This window comes from Alosa sapidissima, chromosome 4 (assembly GCF_018492685.1).
Source record: "Alosa sapidissima isolate fAloSap1 chromosome 4, fAloSap1.pri, whole genome shotgun sequence".
In the NCBI taxonomy this organism is placed as follows: domain Eukaryota; kingdom Metazoa; phylum Chordata; class Actinopteri; order Clupeiformes; family Clupeidae; genus Alosa; species Alosa sapidissima.
The window spans coordinates 39,611,142-39,622,929 of record NC_055960.1 but is presented as its reverse complement, the minus strand read 5'-3'; the positions used below and the strand labels follow the sequence as shown (position 1 = coordinate 39,622,929).

General features: G+C 43.8%; 1 protein-coding gene across 3 annotated transcripts in view; it reads left to right on the top strand.

Annotated features, from left to right (window-relative positions):
• Positions 1 to 3,368: 3,368 nt before the first annotated feature.
• gnas (GNAS complex locus) overlaps positions 3,369 to 11,788 on the top strand; it is a 67,808-nt gene continuing 59,388 nt past the window's right edge. For 2 of the 3 annotated variants that reach the window (XM_042088601.1, XM_042088600.1), the window contains exon 1: positions 3,370 to 4,767. In XM_042088601.1, coding sequence (XP_041944535.1) covers positions 4,629 to 4,767 — 139 coding nt within the window. In that variant the 5' untranslated portion in view covers positions 3,370 to 4,628. Of the gene's footprint in view, positions 4,768 to 11,788 lie in introns of all 3 variants that reach the window. The other variant, XM_042088598.1, reaches the window with a different exon arrangement.

Sequence of the window (11,788 nt, the reverse complement as noted above, 5' to 3'; positions counted from 1 at the left end):
TCAATTTCGCTGCTACAAAACGCTATTTTTATACCTCTTCTACAGTTCCAAACAACATAACACTTACGTGGTAGTGAGTAGATGGTCCCTAAAGCCAAACCGAAGTATCCCAAGGTCTTTATGTGGTCGGATAGAGAGTCCAGAATGAATTTCATCAAGCCAGTACCTTTCCGGAAATTTTGCCATCTTTGCTGCCATCTTCAGGGGAAAGTCCGTAGGAGTCGATTGCTGAGTGTGTTGTAACACGCTCTGGAAATTCACAATTTCGTCGCCGTTTTTAAAAAAAAAAAAAACATAGTCCAGTCCATACAACTTCATTTAAATTTCGAAAGAAATACTGGACTATGAAAAAAACCCCAGCATCTTTGACATTTGAACTATGTCACTATTAAAACTGCTTTATGGCCCGGTAATAAACATGTGACATTACTAGGCTATGAATCGTATGAATTTTTTTTTTTTTTGGGGGGGTGTTACAAACTTATTCAAAATCATCCCCCCCTCTGGTTTTTACACAAATCGCACCCTGTGGGTAACGTAATCTGCAGCCTCAGTCTATAGCATGTTTCTGGGTAACGTAGTCTGCTGTCTCAATCTACACCATGTTTCTGGGTAATGTAGTCTGTTTGGAGTCTGCCGTGTTAAAATATTATTGTTATTTGTTTGGCCTTTTCTTGCTTAGATTTTATAAAAGTTATTAAGAAATTCCAATGACCTACTGTAACCAGAAAACAAGTCTGAGGTTATTTGCGAGGTGTCTGACAGCCAGTTAGGCTAATGTTAGCAATCAAACCTCACACAACTGTCCACAATACTGCTTGCATGACCAAGTGCTGATTTCAAAACGTAACTGACAAATAGTAACCATACAATCACCGTCAATGTAATCAAAAATATGTCTGTTTATTTGCATAGCTCCTGTTAGCAACTACAACACACCCACACACAACAACACACACACACACACAACAACACACACTGTTTATTTGCATAGCTCCTGTTAGCATGTTGCTACTACCCACAGTCGACTCCTGAGCATAGTGGCTAAATGTAACAGAGGTTAAACAAACATAACTCGTATATAAGTTGTGCAACACCAGAAAACAGTTCTATGTGAAAAATGCACAATACAAGTATATAAAAGATATGATGTATTGTATGCACGACTCCACATACCTCTGCCTCAGGACAGTAGCAAAAGAGGCAGAGGAGGGGGCTGCATGAACACTTAAGGGGTCTTCAGCGTGGGAACCAACCCCTGCCACACCCAAGCCACACCCCCCTACAACCTACTGTACCTCAGAGGCGTGGGAAACTACAATAGAACTTGTAGAAACGATGGGGGAATTCAGGGAAGCATAATTAACCCTGCTACACAAACACAATGGGGGAGTTGACCAATCACAGCCCGGCTCTATTACACACTGCAGAGCTACGCCATCGATTCTATGCAGAAACACAACACACACATTACAGTCACCCTGACTCCACACACACACACACACACACAAAGGTCTCTGCAGAGCTACGCCATCGATTCTATGCAGAAACATAAATTAAGCTTAAGTTAAGTCAGTGACTCTGAGCTAGTGTCCATATTAGTGTAAATGAGTGAGGGAGTGAGACACACACACACACACACATTACACTCACGCAGGCTTCACACACCAGTCTTGTAGTCAAGTCACTATGCCTCGAGTCCGAGTCCAGGTTCGAGTCTTCAGTGTTCAAGTCTGAGTCAAGTCCAAGTCATTTAAAAAAAAAATTCTGAGTCGAGTACACAACTCAAGTCTAAGTCGAGTCACTATTAAATGCAAAACAAACAACCTTCGAAGCATTCATATCTCCAGGCATTTGGCGCCGTTAAAGTTAACATCCGTTATTGTAGGAACATGACATGATGTGTGATGTATGACATGAAGCAGTAACATTCCATTGCACTAATATTAATACTGAATAATTTATTGATATATATGAATATTATTGAGAATAATTTAGATATTAAAATCATATACCAAATAATATTCTAATGACATATTATACCCTAATGAGTCCTCGTCTCAATTTCCGAGTCTGCATGGTCTGAATGTACGAGTCCGAGTCCAAGTCATTCAGTGCTCAAGTCCAAGTCAAGTCACGAGTCTCTAAATTTAGCTCATGACTGGACATGAGTACAACACTGTCACACACACACACACACACACACTACTCACTTCACACACACACACACACACACACACACACACATAGTTTCATAGTCATAGTTAATATGTAATAATAAGCAAAGCTATTGCACTGTGTAATCCCTGCATTGTTCACTTTTGCACTACCACTTTTGCACTACCACCATTGCACACACTCTACCATAGCACCTTATCATGGTCACACACACTTTACCATAGCACCTTATCATGGTCAATGCATCACATGGTCAGTCCATACCAGACCTTCACAAATGTTCAACTCTTTACATTTTTAAAAATCTGTGAGTGATTTTTATGTTTGTGGGATATATGTGCATATGTGTGTTTGTTGTGTTATGGTTGTATAAGATACTTGATGCCTAAAATGTTCCTCGAGATGAATAAAGTACTGATCTATCTACACACACTCAACCCAGACTGTACACAGCCTACTGTACATTACATTCAGACCATGCACACACACACACACACCTCTACATTCACTCAGACTGCACACAAACCCACACACACATGATTGTACACACACACACACCTACATTCACTCAGACTGCACACAAACCCACACACACACTACTACCATGATTGTACACACACACACACAACCGCTCACCTACACTGCACACACACACACACAAACACAATGTACACACACACACACAAACACAATGCTCTGCCAGCCCTGTTTTGACTGAGGGAGATGGGTAAACTATAGATAGATAGATAGATAGATAGATAGATAGATATAGATACTTTATTCATCCAGAGGGGAATGTTAGAACTGGACTGATGGTGTTGGTTGATTATCAAGTGTATTTTCATGATTATTCATTACAGATACAGCTACAGAACAGAACGTACTGTTAACCAGGATCGCTGGTGCAACACACATTAGTGATGTTGCATCAGAATCAGTTGAATCAGTTAACACTCATGTAATCTGTGCTCATAATATAACCAATATGGCTCCAGTCCAGTGTAATAGCCTTTGACTCCATGGAGATGAAACGCCACAGTGCAGTCTTTGAAAATGAGTTGTGCACACAGTTGAGGGAGTCTATGGACCTGCGTGGTGGCTGTTTAACTTCAGTCTGTGCGCGGATCCGTTTGAAGAGGGCGCCGTTCCCCCGCTGGAGCGCGCAGCGCGGCCGGTGACGCGCAGACCTGTCATGTGACCAGACGAGCTCCTTCCCAGGGTTCAGCGGAGCTCGTTACCCCACCCATCTCGAGCTATCTGTTTAATGTCCAATTCACTGAGAAAAGCGGAGAAAATACGCGAAATACACCGCAGAAAAGCACCTATCCGCCTCTCTTCAGACACGAGCTCGACCCGCACGTGAGGAATCTGCTGTCATCGGCGGATGAGCCGCTCTGATCGGGCAGTTCTTCATGAATCTTCATGCACATGTAGATCCTCCGCCGAGTTCGACAGGAATACAAAGCTAGGCTGACAGCGACCTACCTGCCATCTAAATATCGAAGGATTTTTACTTGTCGACCTTAACCGAGGGAGACAAACAAACTAAGGAAACGAGCATAAGGATCGTAATTGGCGTCCAACGGGCGGCCAGGTGTGCGGAAGACGGCAGATGACAGTCGGGGCGAGAAAGACGAAGGAGATCCAGATTCAGGGCCTTCTGTGAGCTGGAACCCCCAAAAGCAGCGGCTCACATCAGAAGAGGAGGGAAAGAAAATTTTGCCAGAAAGGACCGAAAATAACCTGTGATCGCGCCTCAAACGGATTTAGGAGCTTCTCCACTACCCGGGAGCAGCGTTATGATTCTTGTGCCGTCATTTTAGTGGAAATATTTATTATTTTAATTTCCAGCTCAATCAGTCCCTTTCGGTTGTTTTGGTGCAGGAGGACGGATTGGGTTTTAGATACCCCGAAACACAAATAGGAGCCTCTGGTTATCAACAGAGTGTACAGCCAGACGCACTTATATTTCGGAAATCTAGTATGAATTTTCTAAAGGAAAACCTTTAGATCGTGTTTGCATTTGCGTTCTTCATGAAGGCGTCGTGGGAAACCCAGAAGACGAGCCCTTATGCGCGCTAACGGGGACACCGCTTGGGCTTTAGACGGATTTTGATGACATAGTTTCGGCTTTGAGAGCATAACGAGGCGAAGGCCCAGGGGCTGTCACCAGCTTCGCGACCCTCCAGGTTCAACTCTGCTCGCGTAGACACACTGCAAGCTAACGGCTCCAGATTCACTCTGCTCGCGCAGATCAACACCACAAGCTAACGGCTAGGTTCTGGGAAAGGGGGCTGGGCTTCACATTCAGTGCATGTCCATGGGACGATATCAATGTCACCATTCTTAAACACACGGCTTTCCTCCAGGGCCTGTCTCGGGATTTAGGGTTCTTCCGCGCTCTCCTCGCCGAATCCCTCTCCCCTTAGCTCGTCGGGGGCGCCGGTAAGATGGGCTGCCTGGGGAACAGCAAAACCGAGGACCAGCGGAACGAGGAGAAGGCCCAGCGCGAGGCCAACAAGAAGATCGAGAAGCAGCTGCAGAAAGACAAGCAGATCTACAGGGCCACTCACCGGCTGCTCCTGCTCGGTAGGTGGCACGTGCACACACGGGGCTAGGCCTATTGAGAGGTTTGGTTTAGGTGTGTGTGTGAGGGGAAAGGTGTCCCTCTGGTTGTCCATCTAGAGGAAGTATCATGTGGTACCGTGTGCAGTCTGTCGGACAGGAAGCAAGACTGAGCTGCCCATTACTACTGTGTGTGTGTGTGTGTTTGTGTGTTTGCTTGCTTGTTTTTGTGTGATTGTGGTGCCTGTGTTTGTAATTTGTGGGAGGGTTAGGGAATGGTAGGGTAAAACCTATAAGCTAGTCTCACTATGTGTGTGTGTGTGTGTGTGTGTGTTTTTAGTGTGTGTGTGGGTTGTGTGTGTGTGGGTGTGTTGTAGTGTGTGTGTTATGTGTGTGGGTGCTGTTGTAGTGTGTGTGTGTGTTGTAGTGTGTGGGGGGTGTGTGTTGTAGTGGCTGTGTGTGTGTGTGCTGTAGTGTGTGTGTGTGTACTGTAGTGTGTGTGTGTGTGTGTGCTGTAGTGTGTGTGTGTGCTGTAGTGTGCATGTGTGTGTGTGCTGTAGTGTGTGTGTGTGCTGTAGTGTGCATGTGTGTGTGTGCTGTAGTGTGTGTGTGTGTTGTAGTGTGTGTGTGTGTGTGCTGTAGTGTGTGTGTGTGTGTGTGTGCTGTAGTGTGTGTGTGTTGTAGTGTGTGTGTGTGTGTGTGTGTGTGTGTGTGTGTGTTGTAGTGTGCATGTGTGTGTGTGTGTTGTAGTGTGTGTTGTTGTGTGTGTGTGTGTGTGTTGTAGTGTGCATGTGTGTGTGTGTGTTGTAGTGTGTGTTGTAGTGTGTGTGTGTGTGTGTGTGTGTGTGTGTGTGCTGTAGTGTGTGTGTGTTGTAGTGTGCTGTAGTGTGTGTGTGTGTGTCTGTCTGTGTGTGTGTGTGTGTTGTAGTGTGTGTGTGTGTGTGCTGTAGTGTGTGTGTGTTGTAGTGTGCTGTAGTGTGTGTGTGTGTCTGTCTGTGTGTGCTGTAGTGTGTGTGTGCTGTAGTGTGTGTGTGTGTGTGTGTTGTAGTGTGCGTGTGTGTGTGTGCTGTAGTGTGTGTGTGTGTGTGTGTGTGCTGTAGTGTGTGTGTGTGTTGTAGTGTGCTGTAGTGTGTGTGTGTGCTGTAGTGTGTGTGTGTGCTGTAGTGTGTGTGTGTGTGTGCTGTAGTGTGTGTGTGTGTGTGCTGTAGTGTGTGTGTGTGTGTGTGCGCTGTAGTGTGTGTGTGTTGTAGTGTGCTGTAGTGTGTGTGTGTGTGTGTGTGCTGTAGTGTGTGTGTGTGTGTGTGTGTGTGTGTGTGTGTGTGTGCTGTAGTGTGTGTGTGTTGTAGTGTGCATGTGTGTGTGTGCTGTAGTGTGTGTGGGTGTGTACTGAGTTCAGCAGCACACATTAGCTGCTCAGTGGCCCTTCCTGCCCCACTGGGTGTTCCAGCTACCCCAGGGGCAAAGAGCTTTTTTCAAGAGACTCGGCTGCGTTGTGGGCTGACTTAATATTCTTAAAATCTCCCCATTTGTGCTGCGTTGGTCACAAGGGGAGATTTGAAGAATATTTATTCTCCAGCCACAGCTCTGGCGTTAGCGTTAGCGACCTCTCCAGCCACAGCACACACTAATCCCGTTAGCGTTAGCGACCTCTCCGGCGTTATAAGTATATATACTCTTTTGATCCCGTGAGGGAAATTTGGTCTCTGCATTTATCCCAATCCGTGAATTAGTGAAACACACTCAGCACACAGTAAACACACAGTGAGGTGAAGCACACACTAATCCCGGCACAGTGAGCTGCCTGCTACAGCGGCGCTCGGGGAGCAGTGAGGGGTTAGGTGCCTTGCTCAAGGGCACTTCAGCCGTGCCTACTGGTCGGGGTTCAAACCGGCAACCCTCCGGTTACAGGTCCGAAGTGCTAACCAGTAGGCCACGGCTGCCCCACGTGTTAGCGACCTTTCCAGCCACAGCTCTGCGTAGAAGCTGAGAAGAGAGAGAGAGAACCCCCCCCACCCCACCCCTTGCCGCGCCATACACACTTACACACACACACACACACACTTACGCGCACACACACACACACACACACTTACACAGAAGCTGAGAAGAGAGAGAGATCTCTATAGCAGTGTTTCCCCTAGAAATTTTTCCAGCAGCGGTGCTATTACTTGGCGGGTGGGGGGGGGGGGGGGGGGGGGGTGTTGCGCATTTTTTTTTATTTTTATATCATACCTTCGTGTTTCTTTTGTGGACATTTTCAGCTTTCTTTTACATTATTGGTTAAAAATGATAGAAGAAAAATTAAATGGCACAACCATTTAATGACCATTAATAATTAAAAGATTATTTACAATTTATTTAAATTTGTCTTAATGGCAAAGGCCACACCCAATCTGCGAGCACTTAATTTTTCTGGGCTTTGAATTGAATTGAATTGTGGGGGGGCCATTAATGCTGACACGCATGCACGTAGCCAGATGCTCTCCTTGTAGTCTAATTCTCAGTCCCTAAACAACAAACCCACGTATAAAAAAGTAAATACTCACTTTTCTTCTACATCACTCCCACAGTTACCATACAACTCACTCACAATTAACTCGAAAAAGACCTAGGCTACTTGATTGAAGTGCGACCGTTCGTCTCACCGTCAAGAGAACGCTGAAGTTATGAGAACATGTCTTTCTGATAAGAGAATATAGGCTCCTATATGTCTAATGCCGTAAACGTAGAAAAGGTCTGTTTGTGATAGCCTATTATAGCTAAGTGGACAGAATTTAGGCTATACGTATATGCCAACATATGCTCATATTTCCTTTAACTATCAGACAGTTTAAACAGGCCTAGACTGTGTTCGCCTAGCTTTCCCATGCAAACATTACATATAGCCCTACGCTAACGTTACAAGTCTAGGCTACAATTAACGTTAAGACCATACACCTTGTAGCACATTGGTTTACTCTATTGCATTACTTACGTTTTAATAATTTGTCGTTGAATGTTGATGGAGGCTCATCTTTGGGAAATCAGCTCTCTGGATAAAATTGTCAGCCGGAGCAAGAGTTCTCAGAGTTGACGACAGGGGGGTAAATCCAATCAGCAGAAAGAACCGCATCACAACAGTAGGCTAAATCGCAACAAACTTTTTTCCCCCCATGTTAAATTCATTTCGGTAATCATGAATTGGTTTCTTTTATTTGATGTAGGCTAGGAGAGGAGGATGCATGTTTCACATTAGTGTCAATGTGTCAAAGCAGGCTTTGGATCAGAGGAATTGCTCAAGCTTAACATATGGCATAGGCTACAAGCGAATTCACGGCATACAAACAGCTTCGTGATGAAATATAACTAATATCATTTTTTATTGTCACCAGGCCTATAAGTAGGCTATTTATTGTGTAACCTACAAGTGAACGATGACACCATAGGCTACACTGTGGCGGAGCAAGACCCCATCAGTCGGATAGCTAAACAATGTAACCGTGTTCAGAACGTAGGCTAGCCATATGGGCTGCAGACTTGTCTTTGGGCTTGTAATCACCTGACACATCATGCCGCATATATGTCCTGAATAATGAGAGGCTAAGTGCGGATTTGATGCACTTAACTTACTCAAGACATTCAGAAAACAATTTCGAGATGACGTTGGCCATTGTGCTTTTACAGTGTGTTAAGTGAATCTCGTGATATTATGTTGCAGCGGCGCTGAAAATCCAGCGGCGGCGCTGCGCCGCTGTTAAATACATTGTAGGGGAAACACTGCTATAGGTATCTCTAGAGAGATACCTATATGAGACATGACTCCAACCACTTCTGTCTCCAGTCTCCACAGTGGTGTGTGTGTGTGTGTGTGTGTGTGTCTATCTGCAATAAGTGTGGTGTGTGTTTGTGTCTATCTGCAATAAGTGTGGTGTGTGTGTTTGTAACTGTCTACAATAAGTGGTGTGTGTGTGTTTGTAACTGTCTGCAATGAGTGTGGTGTGTGTGAGACTCTCTGTGTGTGTATAGTAAGCGAGATCTGAATATATGTCTCACATATGACTGTGTGTGAGTATGTATGTGTGACTGTGTCAAGTGTGTATGTGTTACAAGTGATTAACTGTGGTGAAGCATTGTGGTGAAGCAATTTAATGTGTGTGTGTGTTAGTATAGTCTGTAGCTCATAGTGATTCGGTGTATGTGAGCGAGAGTATAGCATGTATATTTTAATGTGTGTGTGCGTGTGTGTGTGTGTGCGTGTGTGTGTGTTAGTATAGTCTGTAGCTCATAGTTAGTGATGACCCGCTACTTATACTAGCATCTAGTTGTTGTTGTGCGTCGCTGGTGTGTTAGTGTAGCATGAGTGTAGCCTAGTTGTTGTTGTGCGTCGCTGGTGTGTTAGCGTAGCTCTGTACTTCGCGCTAGTTGGGGTTAACATTATTGTGTGGCGGCCGGTTTTGATCGCTAGGTGGTCGCTCCTTCTAAACTCTTAAAGGGGCCACACCACTTACAAAGGTTTCTACAGTAGGGTCACGTGGGATTATGTTTTGTTGCCCTATCAGATTTTACTGAGAGAGACAGTGCAAAATAGTCTAGTTAATAATTTGTTTAATTAATATATGCACACAGTGCCAGTGTGGCGGTTTGTTGTTTTAGACAGAATTGTTAGTTTATTTTGTTTGTTTGAAATAGCCTGCTATTATATATATATATATATATATATATATATATATATATATATATATATATATTATTTGATACCCATTATTATTTATTGCGTATAACATATTATGTAGCATGTATCTCCTAGTCAGAGGAGGCTTCTATAAGACTACAGGTGAAGCAGTGCTTAAAAAAAAAGTAAAAAACGAAACACAAAAAAAATCTTACAAAAATCCCAATTTTACTCCTTTGAAACAGAAATACAGTCACTGACACAAGCTGTTTTCCTGAAATCAGTTCTGTGAGTGACAACAGCGCCATCGCACCCGCGGTGGAACAGAGAATTACAGTGAATCAGACTGCTTCACCAACTTTTCGTTTTGCTTCACTACCATAGATATCTTTCCCCATTGACTTCAATGTAAATCGAGTGAAACCCCTAACCTGACTCTCGCCAGATGTGTTCCGCTTAGCTCCGCCTAGATTCACTCACATCCATCTGGGACCTCTTCCGTTGAGAGTGATTTCAGCACGAGATTGTATGGTCAGTGTTTCCCACAGAATTGGATTCGGGGGGGGGGAGCGGTGGTCCTAAGATCGTCTTGGTAGTGGATAGGTCTAATTGAGTCATTTTAAGACGTTTGAGGGAACCCTTGCAATTGTAACACAGTTGAAAGGCTGCTGATGTGTGCAATTTATAACGTTTTCTACATAGTTAAAATAAAGGTTCACGTACTTCTCCTTGGGACAAGCACTTTTGAATTTTGGAAAACACTTTTCCATTTACATCGGGATTTTGTAAACATTCAGTGTCAAGAGTCAATAAAATGAGCCCTTCAATGAAATTGACAAGCAGCTGTAAGTAGGCATGGCATGCTAAATTCAACATCCAAACAGTATTCTAATGTTAGCTTTGAGATACTTCTTGATTGCATAACTTAACTTAATTTAGTCTCTTCAATGTAGCCTACTATGTTGTGATAAGTCCTTAGCAGAGTTAACTTCAATGCAGCAGTTTTGAACAAATTTGCCCAGCATGGTCACGATGCTAAGCGGATTTAATAGCAATTTAGCCAGACGTCTTCTATGCAATGCTTCTATGTGGCAACAACAATCCTTCAACAATCGCAATGAAAGGATTTGACCTTATATTTAAATTAAATTAAATTAAACAGAATATTAATCTGTGGCGGCCGATTTTTATTTCGTGGCGCCCCGCCACAGATTAGTCAATGTATGGGAAACACTGATGGTAGAGCCAATCAGGACGCAGGGCGGGAGTTTCATAGAAGTGACATAGCGTAGGAGCGACTGTGAGACTGTTATCAGCGTCACGGGTTGGCTTCGATGTGCGTGGTTGAAGTAGCATGTCAATAGATGACGGACAAGTGGCTTATCCAATCATATGCAAGCATTTTTTGATTAGGCCCAGCCTTCTGAAGCAACACTTCAATGGATTGATCCCAGATGGATGAGTGGAGCTAGGCGGAACGAAATTCATCTGGCGAGAGTCAGGTTATGAAACCCCAGGCGGCTCGTGGATTTTTTTCCGTTTCAATTGATTCTTATGGCAGATAAGTCCCACCCGTGAAGCAGTGACCGATTGGGCAGAATTTCACACTTCCTACCGTTGAATATGATTGACGCAACACTCTGGCCAATCACTGTCTCCATTAGCTTGCCATCACTTTTCAGTTGCCTTCAGTGACCTCACTAGAGTTTCATTATAAATTGTGTAATTCATTCGCATAGTTTGTTTTACATTTATTTTGTAAGGTACATCAGATTTTCTTCTGTGTAGGGGAGAACGTTTTATTTTGGATTATTGTGTGTAGCTCTGTGTTTTCTAACATCAGCTAGGGGTCTCCCCCACCAGTCAGCTAACGTTAATGACTCGCTAAGTCCTAGCAAGATGGATTTGACGAAAGTTTCAGGCGATGAACATCGTTGACCGCAACTTAGAGGATTCTTTACAGTTTTTTGAAATGAGGACCTATGAGTGAATGCAGAGGGGAGACCAAGTGACTTCCTGTGAAATTAACACAGATCGTGGGTGCAACGGTAAGGATAAACTTGTTCCATGTAGACTATGCATTAGAAAGTGCAGTTTCTCAACGTAGCTGTCCTGTAAGTTCACTGATGTGTTATGATAACATTAGCCTATGTTATGGATGTATGGATGTGTTATAACGTCTTGGCTTCCCATTTTAAATCCTGAACTTTGTCAAAGACAATTTGTCCCCTTAGAATTATAAGGTTCTATCTGACATTTTTGTCAAAATTGAGTTATTGACATATTCTTATTCTGTGACACCTTAAGAAGATGAGGTGAGGATGAGAAGATGAGGTGAGGTGTTTCTTAGATAGACGTAGATAGAACCCTATAATTCTAAGGGGACGAATTCAG